At 41.3% G+C, this 19,351-nt stretch overlaps 1 protein-coding gene across 6 annotated transcripts; it reads left to right on the top strand.

Moving 5' to 3' along the window:
* The first annotated feature begins 422 nt into the window (after positions 1–422).
* ccdc30 (coiled-coil domain containing 30) lies at positions 423–19,311 on the top strand. 6 transcript variants are annotated; one of them, XM_031286273.2, is made up of 28 exons: positions 423–569; positions 1,415–1,648; positions 3,965–4,147; positions 4,396–4,516; positions 4,844–5,034; positions 5,339–5,419; positions 5,595–5,669; positions 6,156–6,312; positions 6,775–6,846; positions 7,869–7,984; positions 8,074–8,201; positions 8,312–8,504; positions 8,956–9,054; positions 9,505–9,633; positions 9,831–9,968; positions 11,315–11,493; positions 11,694–11,961; positions 12,325–12,447; positions 13,050–13,220; positions 13,472–13,681; positions 14,419–14,576; positions 14,738–14,903; positions 16,093–16,214; positions 16,392–16,533; positions 16,645–16,781; positions 17,155–17,272; positions 17,493–17,557; positions 17,803–19,311. In XM_031286273.2, the coding sequence occupies exons 2-28, from the start codon at positions 1,634–1,636 to the stop codon at positions 17,990–17,992; spliced, it is 3,747 nt and encodes a 1,248-aa protein (XP_031142133.1). In that variant the 5' UTR covers positions 423–569; positions 1,415–1,633; the 3' UTR covers positions 17,993–19,311. The 6 variants fall into 6 exon arrangements, with proteins under 6 accessions (XP_031142133.1, XP_031142131.1, XP_031142134.1 ...); XM_031286271.2 differs by having other exon boundaries at positions 5,592–5,669; XM_031286272.2 differs by lacking the exon at positions 423–569 and adding an exon at positions 1,044–1,294 and having other exon boundaries at positions 5,592–5,669.
* The last annotated feature ends 40 nt before the right edge of the window (positions 19,312–19,351 follow it).

Genomic DNA, 19,351 nt, shown 5'->3' with positions numbered 1-19,351 from the left:
TGATGACAAAAGTCTCAGATATTTCACCTCCCTCGAGGAAAAGACTAATGCTAGTTGGTCGCCCCCTGCTGTTTACATTCATGAATGATTCTTCATCAAAAGCCATTAACAATAACATAATATATAAGATTCACTATAACTAAACTAAACTCCAACGCTACTATAACTGAAAACAATAAATACAGAATGATATAATTATAGAGATTACATCTAGCACATAAACCGATTATATTTTTTGGATTAATAATGTTCCTGGTTGCCAGGGACGAAACCAATTTTGAAGATCGTTTAGTTTAATTACCATAAACTTTATTTTAGGCTATGACCCGGGCTTATTTAGGTTTATTACTTGTGCCAACTTGTAAAACTTCAATTTACAACAAGAATATTGCATGGAATTTTTTTCTAAAACGAACACCACCAGCTGGTTGGTTGTAACGTTCCTGATCGATTGTCCCCTGCATCCTTTGAATGGTACGGGCCGTTGCCTAGGTGCTAGTAGAAGCCAATTCACCCCGCCACGCCTGGCTTCAGCAGTTAGCTTTCATGTCGCCTTTACCTTTTGAAAGGTGAGTAAAACTTTAACGACTCCATACCCAGTTTCACCACTGCAAAGAAGTTGCTTAAACGCTAGCACGAGCCTTCATTTATGACAACGAAACCCTTACGGCGTTCACCAGTTGCTGCCAAGCAGTCACTTGATAAAGCTATGGCTACCGTTAGCGAGCTAGCGTTAGCTGGATGTAAAGTACACTACGGTAACTTTGGAACTAACTTTGCTAACCAGCTCGCGCTGAGGGTAGTGGCAGTTGTCGGTGCTGGTTATTTACTAGTTTAATATAGCTAGCACAACGTGGTTAGCAAATTTGTGATTATTAGTTAACAACATCTTTCTGACCAGTGAGCTTGCGTGGGCAAAAGGAATGCAAGTGGCTGTTGTCCTATAAAAACCCCTCGTTTGCTCCTCCTCGTCAGACATTTTAAGAAAAATTGTTAGCTGGAACACAACATTTTTTAACCCACATGAGAGGGGAATCTTTACTGACTGGGAATAACACTAGCGGCACTGACTGTGCACATTGCAGGGAATTGCCGCCGGATAGTTTTCGTTGCTAATAAATGCAATGTTCCCAAGTGCAGGACATGAAAGCGCCTGCTTCGATGATAGGGATGTTACCCTTATTGCTGTCCATGTTTAGTTCCTCCTGATTACATAGCAGCAGATCAAACATAGGTAATCATCTTGCAGCTTTGCATAGCCTCAGGTGATGCAATGTAACTCAGCTGTTAAAGTGTAAGTGTGCCTGTCTAAACTGAGGTAACGTTAGCTAGTCTAATCTCTAAGCTTGTCACTGCAGGTCCTTACATGACTTGACAGCATTGTTCTAAATCTAAAGTATCTCATCTTTTACAGGGGAACTCGAGGACAAGAGACGTTCTCATGGATGAATTGCAACAACAATGGGAGTGATGAAGTTTGAGGATATGCTGATCTTTGCCACATCATTGCAAACTGAGTTGTGTTCTATGGGATATCATGTAGGCTAAATTGTTGTTTAGGATCAGTACTTTCACCATTGAGGAAAAAGGTCATCATTCACAGATGCAGCTTCATCCAACCTAATGTGTGACCATGGATCATGACGAGGTAACATTCATAGCTGTTACAGATAACATAGTGCCAGTCACTGTTGAGATGCTTTGTTCCAGTGTTCAACACCAGAATATTTGATGGAATTTGTGACTATTTCAATCTACACAAATTGTGACATTGTTTTGTTATTCTCAGATGTTTTTTTTGTCCACTGGCCACATTGTCTGCTGGCAATTCTTACTTTCTCATCAGCTAAACAAGCATAAATTACTTTAAAATTAAAGATTTACATGCAAAAGTGGCTGTTGGAGTGAACATATCTTGCACCCATAGCCAATATTCCCCAGTATTTGGATGGTGGTTGTAGTTTTAGCCATTTGTTTCACAACCGCAAGAGCATAGACCTGTTGGTGTGATGTTTAAGTACAACAGGCACATGAGACCTGATACCTAGCAATATGTTGCATGTTGTTGGAGCAGTTGCTGGAGTAGTTTCAATGCTGCATGGGGGGTCTGCTCAGGTTACAAACCCTAGAAAGTACAGTATTGAATTTAGCAACAGGTGTTTAGTACTGGCGTGCCACTCTGATGTTCTGTCACACAAACGGATCAGTTTTCAGTGAGACTGACAACCTTGATGTTGACGAAGACTTGTGAATTCTGTAGTTTGTAGGATAGTGCGCTGGATCATTATTTGGCAAAAGTAAGTAATCAACCATTTTTTTTTTTTTTTTAATACTTATGATGCAGGTGTTGTAGTGTGTCATATAAAAAACAAAAAGCTATAGCAGTCTACGACAACATAAGGGATGAAATGTGAGCATAAATAGCTTTGGAATTGTATCAGCTTTTAGCTTAATGACACTTTATGCTATAACTAGCAAAGCTTTGTAATGACAAGCAGTATGCCCAAGGCTACTCATTCACAGATAGTGAGGTTTGGAAATATTTGGACAGCGACATAATTTTCATAATTTTGGCCCTGTGCGCCAACACTGGATTTGAAAAGAAATCGAGATGAAATTGTAGTGCAGACGTTCAGCTTTATTTCGAGGGTTTTTACATCAAAATTCTAGGAAGGGTTTAGTTGTTTGTTTGCAGGTCTTTCTGCCTTAAGTTTTGTCTTAAGCAAGTGGAATGCATGCTCGATCGGATTGAGATCAGGTGACTGACTCGGCCATTGTATAATGTTCCACTTCTTTGCCTTGAAAACTCTTGGGTTGCTTTTGCAGTATGTTTTGGGTCATTGTCCATCTGTACTGTGAAGAGCCGTCCAATCAACTTTGTTGAATTTGGCTGAATATGAACAGACAGAATGTTCCTATAGACTTCAGAATTAATGCGGCTGCTTCCATCTTCTGTCATATCATCAATAAACACTAGTGACCCAGTGCCACTGGAAGCCATGCATGCCCATGCCATTACACTGCCTCCAACATGTTTTATAGATGATGTGGTGTGCTTTGGATCAAGAGCTGTCCCAAGCCTTCTCCATACTTTTCTCTTTCCATCATTCTGGTACAGGTTGATCTTAGTTTCATCAGTCTAAAGAATGCTGTTCCAGAACTGGGCTGGCTTTTTTAGATGTATTCTGACAAACTCATCTGGCTTTTCTATTCTTGAGACTTATGAATGGTTTGCACCTTGTGGTGAACCCTCTATATTTGCTCTTGTGAAGTCTTCTCTTTATGGTAGACTTGAATAATGATATGCCTACTTCCTGGAGAGTCTTCTTCACGTCACTAGATGTTGTGAAGGGGTTCTTCTTTACCATGGAAAGGATCCTGCAATCATCAACCACTGTTGTCTTCCGTGGACGGACGTCCATGCCTTTTTGTATTGCTGAGCTCACCGGTGCGTTCCTTTTTTCTCAGAATGTACCAAACTGTTGATTTAGCCACTCCTAATGTTTCTGCTATCTCTCTGATGGATTTTTTCTTTTTCTGCAGCCTAAGGATGGCCTGCTTTACTTGCATTGAGAGCTCCTTTGATCGCATGTTGTGGATTCGCAGCAACAGCTTCCAAATGAAAATGCCACACCTGAAATCAATGCCAGACCTTTTATCTGCCTAATTGATGATGAAATAATGAGGGAATAGCCCACACCTGCTCATGAAACAGCTTTTGACTCAATTGTCCAATTACTTTAAGTCCCTTGAAATGAGGGGACTATGTATGAAAATGTTTGCAATCCCTAAACCCTTCCTCCAATTTTGATGTAAATACCCTTAAACCTGGTTCACCACAGTACTGAGAGGTATTTTACCTTGTAAAATCGTACACGCTGCAGTTTAATATAACATTTCAACACTTAAGTAGTCTTACATATATCTTGTCAATAAACATTCAGCTCTTCCTTTGGGTTCTCAGGTGCGGACAGAGCTGGACCAGATTTCTATGCGACTTCAGGAGGATGGTTTGCCTCCAGGGGCCAGTGTGGAGGAGCGGCAGCGCCACCTGTGGCAGCAGCTGCTCGCCAGGGAGGCAAATCTTCAGTCATCCACCCAGGAGCTGCAGATGTTACGTACCCAGCAGGCCAGTGAGATGAAGGAGGTAAACATTTTGGTATCTTGAGTTTTCTTAGAGTCTTCTTGGTGTTTTATTTCACCAACTGTAACACTGCCATAATCTTCTTGACCGGATTGTGCATGATGGAAGGCTCCTAAGCTTCCAGTCTAACATAGTGTGAAATAATACTCAGCATACATTTCTGAAATGTGTACCAGACCAAACCATTTGCTCAAAATGGTATGTAAGTCATAGCTAAATTACTTTTGGATTTTTGTCTTTTTGTCCGTCAGGTGGAGAACTATGTTGCACATATACGTGGGCTGCTGGAAGAGCGTGAGTTACTGACTTCAGACTATGAGAGAGACAATGAACACTTGCGACAAGAGCTTCACCATATCAGACAACAACAAGGTAAATTCAGTGCAAATTTAGTAATGTTGGCATTCTTTCCTTTCGGTTGTAGCCTAGCCTGGCTCACCAGAGCCCCTTAGCGGGATCTTTCAAACACAACATTGCTTACAATTTTTTTTGCCATGAATGTTTTTAAATCGTGTCTGTGAATATACAGTATCAAAGCATGCATTCTTTGGGTTGGATTTTTACTTGTGTTTATGCTAAATATGCTGCCATATAGACATACTTGTGCACTATTTAGTTGTTATTCTATCTTGTCTTCAATGTCATTTTACAGTCCCACTGGACAAACTAATTACCAGTGAGAACTCCCCTTTCTTCTAGAGAGCCAGAGCAAGGAGCTGGCGGAGATGTTGGCTCACGAGGATCTCGGAGAGATGGGCTTGAGCAGCCCCAGTGAGCAGGTGGCTTACTTGCTGGTGGAGAGGGCCACACTACTGGAAAGGCTGGAGGCTGCTGAGAGGAGACTGGAAAGTCAGAGCCTCACTAGCAACTTAAGGGAAGTCCAACACAAGGTAAAGGACTGACCTACGTACATCAGAGGACTGTTCCTCAGAATGCCAGTTCTTCATAGGAAAGGAACAACACAAGTCCATTTTAAAACATCATTTGAACTGTAAATGTAAGTTTTCCAGCGAGAGTGCACAGCCTCTATAATCTGGAACAATGAACAGTCTTCAGTCATATTGAATTTTCAAATTAACCTGTCCAAAGACTTTATAGTTTGAGTGGAATGTAATGGTTAACTATCCAAGGCAAATACAGTGACCATATAAGCGTGGTTAAGTGAGTCTCTGTCTCTCGGTGACTCTTGAACAGGAGCATATTCGCTACACGGTGGGGGAGGAGCTAAGGCAGCAGACAGAGGATATGCAAAAAAACATAGATAACGTGACAAAGGTAAGGTGACTGTCATTGTGCCTTGGCTGAGTTACAGTTCTGTATAACTTCAGATTGCATTGAGTTTGTCAAGAAAAAGACAAGCTAATATTTCCAGTTAAAGGACAGGGATACCACGTGATAGTTATGTCGTGTCTGTTGTGATTCTGCACACACGGGTCTTTCCTCTCAGCAGTGTTCATCCCAGAGTCCATGGAAGAAGCTGTTTGGGCTGCGCAGGTCTGGTCAGAGCAAACACAATATTACCCCTGTAGGTTTCCACCTCACAGCATATACTAACTAACTAACACTGATGTTGTGGTAAAGAGGAATCTCTGGCTAGTTTCACAGTGGTACCACTTTTTGAAATGCATTCCACGCTGACAGTGTGCCTTGATATCCGCATGACCAGAATGATGCAGACGACATTGCTTGTCTCAGTAACACATCTGTGAATGTAATTCTCTAACAACTGATGAGTACTTGAAATGGGTTGAACAGTAATGGCATGTCACAGGTAACAGCATGTATACTTTTTGTCCCACTGGTCTCTCTATGCAGGTGAATGTTGACGTACAAGATTATAACTCATTGCCCTCGCTCCTTTCCAGGCCTTTGGTGATGATGAATCTCCACCTTTGAATGCATGTCTCTTACAACAGCATGTTGGGCCACTTGCATCTCCAGTCTAACTCAATCTTCTTTCCTGCTGCACTCATCACACTCTTACCATCCACGCTTAATTCCTTTACATCAGGCCCACAGTGAGCAGATTTCCCAGGAGCAAAATGAGCGCCAGCGGCTGGAGCGGGACCTTGAAGAGGCGTCTAGAAGGCTGGCAATGGCTCATCAGGACATCCGCAGACTCACCAATGAGCTGGATGCTGCCAAAAACAACAACCTAGACCTAAGTGGTATGTTGCAAAGACTTATGTTACAGTATGTATCCCCAATTGTGAGTCTATGTTAAACTTTGATGCATTGTTTCTAAGGACTTCAGACTTACACTCAGTTTTGAATATTGTTTTTGCACATTGCTACACAGAATAAAGTGGTTGTAAGAAACCTACACATGATGGCATTGAGTGACCATGAAGGCCCAGATGTACACATGCAGCCCCAGTCCCTGGTCTACCCAGCTGGTTACCTCTGACCTTAAAATATTTTAATATCCACATACAGAACTGAAACGTGAATATTACTTGTTGTCAGACTACAGATTTGGCAATATGACAACTTTATTTTCTAATCTGTTAATTTATAGCCAACTGCAGGACGTCCTCAACAGCATATGAGAAGAAATGTTTTAAAAGATGTGAATGAGAAGAAAGCATATTTTCGGCTTTATAGAATTAAAATTCTGCTTATGATCTCAGGATCTGAGCTTCAGGGAACGGCCCAGGAGGTAGAGAACCTGAGGATGGAAGTGGAGAAACTGAAACACTGTGGTGAGACAGACTTGGATGTGAACTTAAAAACTGCAACAATGTGTGACGTTAACACCAGCCACACTGTGTGGAGATATTATTTTACTATTAAAAAATTCTAGTTGGCTGTTAATGTTGGTGGGCAAACTTGTTAGTAGGGTTGGATATTGTTTGGATATTACTGATTCTGTTTGTGCTTAGGAAAAAAAATATAAAATGCTTCAACAACCTTTTTTCATATTTAGATTTATTTCAGTCCTTCAAATTCTTTTTCATTCTTTTGAATTTAGTTTCTGTAGATATCAGTTACTGCTAGAGACACTACCTGATTAGGAAGTTGATTTACAATAGATTTATATTTCCCTCTCCACTGGCTCTCACACTTGAACAGGGCATTCTAATATTCCCTTTATATTCACATTAGGCTGGAGTACAATGTTAGTGTTCCATTTCCCCTAATACCCCTTTCCTCCACAATGGTAGGGGTTTGGCTGAATCTTTGACTTTTCTGAGGAGAATCAGTCAAATCTTAGAGCAGCCACATGCATCCATGGTTGGCAAAACATACGGCAAGTAAACAATCTCACATAACCAGACAGATGCACAACCAGTCCTAACAGAAAGTCCCATAAGTTGGTTAAAATGCTTCATGTGGTTTGCTTTAAAGACTGAATAAGCACATTTTGAGCAAATTTCAAACATGTTTCTTAAGAAATCCACCATTCTGAACAAATTGACCACCTTCCCTAAGTAGCCATGGTGCGCTATAGGTATTATCATTACTTCATACAGTATATGTGTATAATATTGTAATAGGGTATAAAAAGGCAAAACAAGGCAGAAATAAAAATGAAATTCCATGTATATTATTTATATATAGACATGGAATTTCATTTTTATTTCTGTATATAAATATCTATATCTATAAAAATATCTCTCTCTCTCTCTCTCTCTCTCTCTCTCTCTCTCTCTCTCTCTCTATATCTATATATATATATAGTTTTTTTTAAGATATTCATGGTCATGGTTTTGTCTTTTCACAGATATGATGAAGCTGCAGCGAGCCAAAGAGCAAAATGACAGACTAGATGTGGAGAACAGAGCTCTGAGGGAAAGAGTCCGCACTTTAGAGTCTGAGAAGAAAAATCTCCTGGACCAGGTTGGTATTTTACTCATTTTCTGTATTAAAATGAAAATTCATAGTGTTGTTGCAGCAGCTTGGCATTGTTTGGTGTTGTGTTTGTCCAGTTGGCAATACATGATGCAAACCAAGATGTTGTAACCAAAGAGGATCAAAAGGACAAGAGCATTAGCAGTGAACCACAAAACAATCTGTCTGGCTCGTCAACTCAAGAAAAGGATCACATTCACAAACGGTAAATATATGAACTGCATTCTGGTTAATAGTGTGATCAATGAATGTTGACATTCTTTAAGACTATCCCACCTGCTCTCTCTGACATTAGTCATCATCATTATCTGTCAGGTGTCATGAGATGATGGAAGACAGGCTTGTACAGATGAGGGAGTTGCAACGGCAACTCCAGAGGCTGCGCAAGGAACAGGAAGAGCTGGAGGAGAGGAATGAGGAGCTGGAGGCACTGCTAGGGGAGGCCCAGAACGCCAGCAAGGGGGAGAGGCATCGCCACGAGGGTGAACTGGAGGGACTGCACAGGAGGGTAATGCGTAGCACTAACTTGCTCAAAAAAAACATTTTCTTAAAGCTACAGTGCGTAGTTTCTGTCCCCCCATGAAGAATTCTAAGTAATGACAGCAAAAATGTTGGCGCGTCCACATGATACAAGCCGTCCGTGAATACAGAGAGAGTTGTGTGGAGCTGATAGTCTTAATTAGCTTTGTAGCAACTCATTTGGTAATGGCGTTCATTAATATCAAAAAGTTACGCACTAAAGCTTCAACTAAAATAGGATTGTTGGATTATTTACTAAACATACTAAATGTGAGTTTAAAACATTTCACCTGAGTTGTTGCTGTTGAAAAAAAATCTAGTTTTCTAGACATTCATTAATGCCAATCCTTGACTAAAAGACAGTATAATTTAGTCTTGGAACGTCTTGGAAACCTTCATCTCTGTAATGGCTGAGTAATAATCTTAACTGGTCAATGCAGATCAAAAGCCTGGAGGCAGAGCTAAAGAAGCAGGATGTCCAAGAAAAAATGCTGAAGAACGGAGAAGAGGTCAAAGCCACTGAGTCCTACTTACAGCTGGTAAGACATTACTCACTTTTGAATATCATTAATGTTTCCTCTGTGCTCCTTTCACAGTAGTGTGTTAACACAGCAAGAACACATTGGCTCGTGTTGACCTCAACTACACAAGAGGTGCAATTCTAATGCTTAAAATGTAAACAAAAATGAGTTTTAATTGTTTTTTGTATTATAAGCAGCAACAGGACAATAAATAGGACAACACAGGTATAGCCATCCACCTGTGCTGCATAAAAGCAGGGGAAACTGTTAAAGTATCCCAAGTTTGACCAAAACGATCTCATTTAAGCCCAAATTCAATAAAATGGAAATATGTTTTACTGAGCAGTGAAATTCATATTATACTACCTTGACCATCAGCCTGTACATCAGAAGAGTTTAAATACCCCAAATTCCATGACTCAGTGCAACCTATGAATGCTTAGTGTTTCTCTGTCACCGTGTATGAAGCACCTAAGGGACAGCAGCCAGGAGAGGTTGGCTCTGCTAGAGGCTCGTCTGACTGAGGAGAAGGACTGGAGGAAACAGCTGGAGGTAGACCTCAGTGCTGCCCAGGCCGCCCTCAAAAAAGACAAGGAGGTAAAAACCACACATATCCAATGCTTTGTCTGACAGAAAGCAATAACACCACAGCTACACAAATATATTAAAATTCAATGTACAGTTCAAGAGATTTTAGTCCTGCATTAAAGAGTTATTGTTGTATTGTTTTGAAAGTACAATATGTACAAACGCAAGCCACACAAAAACAAACTCCCTTATTCTCTCAACCAAAGGCTTTACAGATTGGTGAGCGAGAGCTGAAGAAGCTGAGACTTGAGGTCAACAGCCTTCAGACAGAATGCCAACAAGGAAAAACGCTCATCAAGAGCCTCACCCAAGTCAAGGGGGAAAAAGCAGTTCTGGAGGAAAAGGTTTGTTCATTTAACAAGTCTGCTTGCTGTCGCTGACACCTTCTCAGTCCTTCAAAGCAATACTATATAACCTTTCCCTCTTCGGTCCCCCTACAGATTGTCTCATTGGAACTACAGCCACGTGAGCTGTAGTTCCAATGAGACAACCTATAGGGGGACCGAAGAGGGAAAAGTAACATAGTGTTGCTTTAAAACAGAGATCTTTAACAGGGGGTCCGGGACCCCTGGGGGTCGTCAGAGTTACTGCAGGGGGGCCGCCAAACTATTGTTCATTTTTTGAGTGTTTTTTAAATAATTAAAATGTCTTAACATGAATCATAAATATTATTAGCAAATATAAATTAGCCTATTTGTGAAACAAATACACTGATGATAGGCTAACTGGCCTGTAGGTAAGGTAGTCACTAAGATAGCCATCCACAGGTACAGTTCATCCTAAAGGCTGTTTTATGCTTCTGCGTCGAATCGACGGCGTACCCCCGCAGACCCCTCTGCATCTACGCCGGACCATACGCCGTAGCCTGACATGCACCTCTCGAAAAATGTAACTACACGTCGCTCGGCCGTGGCTTGGTAGCGTTGCATTTCCCCTGACTCATTTCCTGGTTCTCCTTCTCCATAAACAACATGAAATCAAGGAGAGGGTTAACTTTTCCTGCTACAGATTTCCCACCTTGGTCAGAAAACACAGGGAAGACACTTTGTTTCTATCACTATGACTCTAGAGTCAGTACTCGCTCCGAAGCTGATCACCATCACTCTCTCACTTCTCCCTCGCTCTACCACACACTTCCCACACACACACGCATATGCCGGCTCGACGCACACACCAGTGCAAGTATAAACATCAGGCCACTTACGTAGGCTACGGCGAAAGCTCTGCATTGATCCTCCGCAGAACCATAAAACAGCCTTAAGAATTCACTCACTATGTATAACATTAAAACATGATTTATAAAATTATGTTAACAATTGTTATTTTAATAGATAGTATTCTATGGGCAAAAAGGTATGTAAAGGCTTTAGGCTGCCCTACAAGTTATTGTAGACCCAGTTTAATATGCAACTGCATTGTATACAATATATGCAGTAGGGGGTCCCTGCTCCGTCTCTCTCTCTCAGTTAAGAGGTCCTTGGCTTAAAAAAACATTGAAGACCCCCTGCTTTAAAACATGAAACTGGGAAAAACATTCTTGCGACAGAAATAATGATTATTGAATACAGCAAAAGAACTCAAAATAAACCTGACAACATTTAAATGTCAACATTAATTTACAACATTTGTCAATTTGACATTTATGCCACTAAAATGAGTTTCATCCTGTTTTTGCCTCTCTGCCTGACAGGTGGCTCAAATGGAGCGGGCCCACAGCCGGCTCCAGAGCGAGCTGGAACACTACAAGGACAGTAACCGGACCCAGGAAGTCAAGATGGAAAACAGGCTTCAGGTTGACCAGCTGCAAGAGCAGGCTGACCGGCTAACTGCTGAACTTGGCAGCCTCCAGACAGCACACAACACTTTGAGGTTGTTATCAGTCAAGAGTTCACAGTAAAAAAAGTGTTTCATGCATGCAGTAGTATTTTTTTTTTTTAAATAGATCAGTGTTGGGAGATAAGTGATAGCACTCCTGCAACTGGTACTTCTATAATGTATCATGACCAGTCACAAGATAGGACTGGAACACCTGAGCTCACTTGTTTTGCATGAATGTGCAAATGTTCCAGGGAGGAGATGGTTTCTGAGCGGCTTCAGACTGCCGAGCTCCAGGCCAAGCTGAGCTGCAGTGTTCAAGAGAAGCTGACAGCTGAGGGGGAAAGAGAGAGACTGGAGCTTGAGATACAGCGCCTCAAAGAGCAGCTCAAGTGGCATCAAGAGCAGCTCTCCTCAACAAAGGAAGTACTTATTGGCAGCCAGAAGCCTGAATTGCACACAGCTCATGCACAATCTAGGCTTAGTCCAGTGGACTGGACCAAGGATGAGGGCTTGGATCAGGTAACTGGATTACATGTCCATTGCCCTTTGTTTTTCAAAAAGGTTTATATGTGAAATCATCTTTTATGACTGTTGAGTTATTTAGATGTTCAGGAATTTATTATTATTATATTATTATTTAGATTTTAGATTAGAGAGAAAGATTGTCCTTGAACATTACAGCCCTGGTTCAAAGTGCTGCTGTCCAGATTTTGTGTACTTGAGTAAGGCGCTAGATCCCCACCAGCGCGAAGACTAAAGCAGATCCTAACCTTTAACCTGCTTGTAGAGGAAGGTGAGCAGAAAGGGAATTTCCTCTGCCAGAATCATATATGATTCATAAATGTGTGTGTGTGTGTGTGTGTGTGTGTGTTGTCTTTGTAGCTTTTATGTGTGAAGCAGGAGCTGAATCATCTGCAGACAAAGCTGGAGGAGGAGCGGCAGCTGGCTTCTCAGCACCAACTGGCCCTGCAGGCTCAGGTCAACGAAGCCCAGGCACGCATCAAGGTATGTACGATCATAACACACCACACACCCCTAACATGCCCAGATAGCCACGCTATTTCTGCAGTTCGATTTAAAAATAAAAAATAAAAATATAAAAAAAAACTAAAATATTCACCGTCTCCTTTGTATTCAGTATTTTTGAGTTTCAGTTTATTACATCATTTTCTTTTCATTGCTTTACTTTGGCCTATGCAGCAGCTGCATTATGCCTCCATACATGATGTGTTTAGACAATAAAGACATTGATATAGTATTTCATTGAGTAACATCACTGATCTAAATGAAGTGACAATAAAGTTAAGGCAACATTTTTCAAACATTTCTAAAGCTCGGCCTGTAGCATTTCTGGCAATCTTCCTCTCTTTTTTTATTTATTATAAATGCTGATGATTAACACAAAAGCTTCAGGTCTCCCAACTCCAGTGGTGTATCATGCTTTTTACGGAATTAGACTCTTCATTAATGAAAATGATCAAGGCACGAGTGATTGGCTTAATGATTCACAACGGCCACAAAAAAGCTTAGCTGGGCTACCTGTATTTATCTGTACTCTCCTTGAGCGTAAAGACATCCCAAACTTGTCTCTCATTCTCCCTCTTCAGTTCCAGGACTCAGTGCTATGCCAGAAGACAGAGGAGAATAAACAGATGAAGCAGGACCTGCAGAGGGCCCAGAGCCTGTTCACCTCGGCAGAGAGAGAGCTGCGCTACGAGAAGGAGAAAAACATGGACCTGAAGAGACACAACACCCTGCTGGACCAGGAAAAACTCAAGGTTGGTATTCACTTACAGCACAGTTGGAATTTCTTGAATGCTTGACATTTATCACTTAATCATCATCCTAATCACTCTCTTAGTCGCCCAGTCACTTCACCGTGAATGCTAATTACCATGAGCAAATGTAACACCTCAACAGTTAAGAAAGGTGCCATACAAAAAGCTGTAATTATCAGAATAGTTGTTATGTTGGTGTTAAGCATCTGTCTTTTGTGCTCATGCTCTGTTGTCTCACATTCTTCCTTCAGCTTTGTGCAGAGCTGAAGCAGGTCCAGACCAAGCTGGTCCAGGTGGAGCAGAGCGTTCACACTCAGGTGGCCGAGCGTGAACGTCAGCAGCAGAAAATCAGGGAACTGGAGTTGGAACTGGCACGCAACTCCACAAACCGAAGCGCCACCACCAATCTGCAGGAGGACCTGCAGGCCGAGAGGGCGAGGCTCATTGCTGCTGACAAGAAGGTCAGTGCTGGAGCAATTTCTCCATAGGGATCAGCACTTTCATCTCATCTGGTTTTAAATCTGTTGCTCTTGTTCTGTTGATGTTGCATTGGCTGGTAATTGACTTGTAACACATTCTACTATTCCTACATGAAACCAGCTTTGTCATACTGGCATCTCTGGTTGCCAATTTCAGGTTTAGTGAAGTCAGTTTACACAATAAATACTAAGTTTAACTTGCTTTGTGACAAAGACCCCAGGCGATTTTACTCCTTAGTTTCTCCTCTGTTGTTAAGGTTCTGCTTATCAGTGAAATCCCCAATGAAACCTGCATTCTGAGCTCTTAATGGAATATGGTTTTCCATACCTTAGAAATCGCTACGCAGCACAAGATGTGATATTGCTAATAGCCAATTTGAATATATATCTTCATACATATCATTTCATACTAATACATGCGGTATAATTTCTGTGACCTAGTTTTCCCTTGAGTTTTAATAAAGTTAATCCTTATCTTAATATTGAGTGTGCAGAAGAGAAAGCAGTTGCCCCTTGTGAAGAAATCTTGGGACATGATTCTTGCTTATGTAGAGAGTAACATTTGTTCACTTGGAGTAGCTCTTTCTCAGGGTTGTTCACCAACATTATGAACTATTTCTGACACCTTCAGGAAATCCTCTGGACTTGGTGGTAGGTTGGGAGTTCATGTTATCAGTTTGTCTCACTGAGTGAAGCCTGTGGCTCTGTTGTGATGGCAGGTGTTGGAGCTGCAGCAGCAGCTAAAGACTGCCCAGCACCAGTTGCGTGTGGAGGAAGCCCGGGCTGGCGAGAGCAGCCGCCTAGAGAGAGACAGCAGAGATCTGTCTGACAACTTATCAGCCCTCAGAGCCCAGCAGCAGGAGGAGCACATCACCAGGTCACACAAGCTGCGGTGCTGCTGGCGCTGCCCAGTTTGACTTGGTCCCAGTAGCACTAGTAGTGCCTTAACCAACATTGCAAATTTTAGGGTGCGATTCTGATAACACTATTTTTTGTTGACTATCCTTCTATCCATCTTTTCCTCCATTTCTATCTCAGGAAGCTACTAGAGCAGCGTGAGGAGGAGCTGCAGCAGCAGATGCGCTCCCTGAGGCTGAAGGAGTCCTCCATGACCAGGACAAATTCCGAGCTCTGCCACCGTATCCAGCAGCTGGACACCCGTCTGGCAATCCTGGAGGCTGAACTTAGCAAGGCCCGAGAGGAGGTAAGGTACCGTGTGTACAGCAGCTCATCAGATGGTATTGGTACTGCAGGGTTTTGGACACCTGAGGCACCCTTCGCACTCTCATTTCAAAATGTTGATCAAATGTGATTCACAATTTATAGTCATTGTTGTTCTCAGCGTGTACATGCTTTTTAATTTGCTTCCAGTTAAATAGAATTCAAATTTGCACTCCTCATTATTTCTCAGGCTGCATTCACGTAGTGTTCGTTGATTTGCCGCAGGGTTGTGTGCGGTGTGGGAATGTCACTTAAATGGCCCATTTGTCTGACATACTGTTGTGTACTTTAACCCTCTAATGTAGCACAAGTAGACTTTATATTTCACAATTGGAGTGTTTTTTTTTTTTTAAAGATAATCTTTTGGGCATTGTAGGCCTTTAATAGACAGGACAGCTGAGGACATGAAAGGGGAGAGAGAGGGAATGACATGCAGCAAAGGGCCGCAGGGCGGAGCCGAACCTGCGGCCGCTGCGTCGAGGAGTAAACCTCTATATATGGGCGCCTGCTCTACCAACTGAGGTATCTGGGCGCCCAAAATTGAAGTGTTTTTATGATCTTGACATTTTCAACTGCACTTGAAAGCAGCTTCATTTTACAGAGAAAAAGAAAAAAGTTAAGAGACTGCGATTTCTGCTGGAGCTTGTTGCAGGAAACAGTCAGCTGTTACACAAACTCCTGGGCAGTTGAGTGCTTGTGTTTTGTTTTTCTAAGTCTAATCGCCGGTTACGTGATTGGCCACCACAGCGTGACGTCGGATGGCGTTTCTACAAAAGTTTAATCTGTTTTAACTTTTCGTCACAGGCTGCAGCATTTTTTATCGGCTTGTTGTGCTGACAGCTCGTATCCAAAACCATGTTTGGACAGTCAGTGAGCCCCGTCACTTAATCTCATCTTCTAATCTTGAACAATCTCAAGATTTCAATCCGTAGCAACCCAGTAAATTCCCACAAACAGGGTGATAGAATCATTTTAACTACTGTAGTCATATGTTATCAAGGTTTTATATTTAGTGCTGCTTGACTTTTAACTGGCATTTTACAAAGTCTGTGTACATGTGGCAGTCATCACATTAAACTGCTGGCCATATTTAATATTTATGTATTTTTAACAATACCTTGAAATGTGTTTTGAATTCAGATGAAATTGTATGTGCTATATGTGTCCCTTAGGTGACAGCCAGCCAGAAGTCAAGCCACAGACTGCAGGAGGACTTGATGGCCAGTCAGCAGGAGTGTGACAGACTGCAGGTGGAGCTGCAGCAAGTTCTCCTCCAACTGGACACACACGTCAGGTGAGACACACACCCGCATTAGTATAGATATTTACATCGAAAATAAAATGAACTATGGCTAACAAATTACTATGTATTTTCTGATTGGCTGAATAAGGTTATAGCATAATCGGTAATTACGACACGTAGAGAAGTATTTGCTTTTCTGAGGTTAATCCCCTCTGCTCCACCAACTAGGAAGTACAACGAAAAGCAGAGTCAGCACAAGACCAAGCTGCGTCAGGCCAAGCACGTCTTTATCAAGGAGACTGCACAGAGGGACCGCATCATCCAGAAACTGGAGAACGACCTCGCGCTGGCCTCGAGCCTCTCACACAAGGTCACACATGACCTTCACTCCTAAATAACCCAACAAGAGATGTTTGTGCCAGAAAAATATTTTCGAAAGTGTCAAACTGTTTTTGTTTTATCTCTCCGTGGTGGCTTTCAGGAGAAGGAGAGGATCCACACAGTGACGGAGGAAAATGAGAAGCTTTTGGAGGAGAAGAGGGAACTGTTGCGGAAGATAAGTGAGGCAGAGGAAATGGGCAGCAAAGGCATGAGGACCGCCTCCACTGTTCAACACAGGTGTCTTGAATCACACTAAAGTGGAAATCAAGTATTACGATATCAAATCACTAAATGTATGTTGACTGAAGTGTCTCATTGGTGCTCTCAGTGATCGGGATCTCTCTCAACCAAGAATTGAAAGATTATTGTCAAGGAAAACTACTAAATGAATGAATACTGTAAAAAGTGAAGACCAGAGATTCATGGGTTTTATTCTAAGTGTGTCTCCTAAAGTTTGTTTGGACGCCTTGTGAACTGTAACACAAGAAAGTAACAATTTTGATTGTCAACCAGAACTCTTATTAACCTACATGTGTTGGTGAGGACATAAAGGACACACTAGGTCAATTGTTTTTGTGAGTGAGTGTGAACATTAATCTGTGTGTTCTAGGGTCAATGTCTTAGAAGTGGAAAACAGACAACTTCAGGATCGAACCATGAAGCTCTCCAACCAAGTCAGTTCCTTAGAGCGTGCCCTGAGGAACGTCCAGTCATTCTACAGCCTGGAGGTAACACCATGCAGATCTTTATGCCTTAATGGTACATGACACCCAAAATTCACAGGTTTCTTTGTTTTAAAAGTTCATTCAGCATTAGTAATGTGAGATGGTGCAAGGTGGATTCCATTAAGGCTGAGGCATTTCACACTAGGTCAAGCATTCATCGCTTCTTTTATTGTAATAAAAACATTGATGTATTTTGATCATAAATGGTTCAAATGCTTAACAGAATGCCAAGAAAGTGCTCCCCTCTGAAAGTCTCTGCGATGGCTTCCTACATACATCTACGCTAAGGTAAATCGGTTTTGAGAGAAGAAATTGTTTTGTTAAAAGGATATATTGTGTGATATTTGCAATTTGTAGTGTAGCTTAATTTGAGTTGTTGAAGGGAAAAAAGTACTAGACAGCTTTGTTAAGCTCGTCAAAGAATTCCCAACTTAATTTTCTTGTCATATCACACATTGATAGGTTTACAAATACTGTAGGTGGATGCTTGTATGTGCACGTTCTGCCATTTCACACTACGTCTGTCTCGCCAGTTTGACGTCAGGTTCGTGTGATCCACTGGACATTCTGGACGCAATCTGCCGTGTAAAGGTGGGCGCCACTCAAGGGTCTGTCTCCACACACCAACCATCAGAGCAAGGCTACCTGAATCTCACCTCCCCATTGGTTCCTCCAGACACTAAAGGCACAGAGGGGAGCTCTAATAACAGTGAGCAGGTATGAGAGGTGGTAGGTTTTGGCGGGTAACGTATTGTGTAGTACTATAGCATCCACCACTGAGTGAAAAAATATGTCGAATAATAAATAATCCTTGTCAAAAGGCAGTAATAACGAAAGGGAGCTTCCACTGCAGTTCTCCTCAGGGTAATATCTCTTTTGTATTGCAAAGCAGATTCTTGGTTGGCTTGCGAGAACTGCTTTTTGATCCAGATTCAGAGTGACAATTTGGGGGATTTGTAAAAAAAAAAAAAAGCCCGTGCAAGTGTCAATCAAATATTCTTTTTTTTTTTTAATTGACCAATGTTAAAGGAATCAGCATGTAATGGGAGATTTGATTTGGAAGCTTAACATGTGGCCCAACCTTGTTTGTATGCACAAATGTGTGTATATGCCTGGGAGGTTGGTCAGTTGTTTGCATCGCCAAAGCAAATCAGAATGCTTGGAAACCTTGTATTGGCTTACTGTAAAAAATGTTATCTTATTTTTTTTTAATGTAATGGTAAAAGATAAGACTGTACTTCACACTAGTGCTATGAATGTCAAAAATACATTTAATGAAGATTTGAGTGAGACTGGTTTAAACTAAGCACTTTTTCACAAGTTTTACTTGTGTTTACATTTTGATAAAATGTAGCAGTGGAATATAACAATATATCAATGGTAATTTCCCTCTAGTTAAATTTAATCCTGGCAGTTTTTTCAATGAAAAAAGGCCTGAGTTTACAAAATGGTACTTTATATATAACATTGATAATATTGTTGACCCACTTTATGTATAATAAGACTGTGGTAAACAAAGTCTAAATATTGGGGTCCTTTCCGAGATCTGTCACTCCTATTGCTTTTCAGCTTTAGTTACGCCAGTATTTGCAATGTGCAGCTTTGCTTGTAGTTTCAAAAAACAGCCAACATATCAGAAAAATCCTCAGAATTCCAGGAGCCTTTCTGGTCTTTCAAGCATCACAAGCTTTTTATTTTTATTATTTTACATTGGTCAACTTCAATGGTTTCCTGCAGGGGCGCTCAATCAGAAAGTACTCTTGTACAAAGAGATGTGTGTGACATGGAGAGAAAAAATGCACATGAAATACTATTATTATTTTGTGTCAATAGCAGAATTGTACACAGTGGAAACCATTGTCTATTTTGTCTTTCATGTGCCTGAAATGATGAAGTGTTTAACGTCATCTTGCTGCTTGTCGATTAACATGCGACACATGTAAACTGAGATATAATTGACAAGAAACTGACTTTTTGTATCTGTGTAAATATACCTTTTTTAAACTTAAAAACTATTTTCATAAATAAAAGTGAATAAATAACAAATGTAATGCTTGATTTTTTTTTCTTCCGTCTTGCTCT

This window comes from Sander lucioperca, chromosome 12, assembly GCF_008315115.2.
Source record: "Sander lucioperca isolate FBNREF2018 chromosome 12, SLUC_FBN_1.2, whole genome shotgun sequence".
In the NCBI taxonomy this organism is placed as follows: Eukaryota; Metazoa; Chordata; class Actinopteri; order Perciformes; family Percidae; genus Sander; species Sander lucioperca.
Note: the sequence above shows the minus strand (reverse complement) of the source record. Positions and strands in the feature narration are given on the sequence as shown.

Bases quoted from the DNA above. Each gene is read 5' to 3' on its own strand.
- ccdc30 (XM_031286271.2), top strand. The intron at 11,494-11,693 runs GTTGTTATCAGT...CAAATGTTCCAG, and splicing joins ACAGCACACAACACTTTGAG to GGAGGAGATGGTTTCTGAGC. The intron at 17,558-17,802 runs GTAAATCGGTTT...CTGTCTCGCCAG, and splicing joins CTACATACATCTACGCTAAG to TTTGACGTCAGGTTCGTGTG.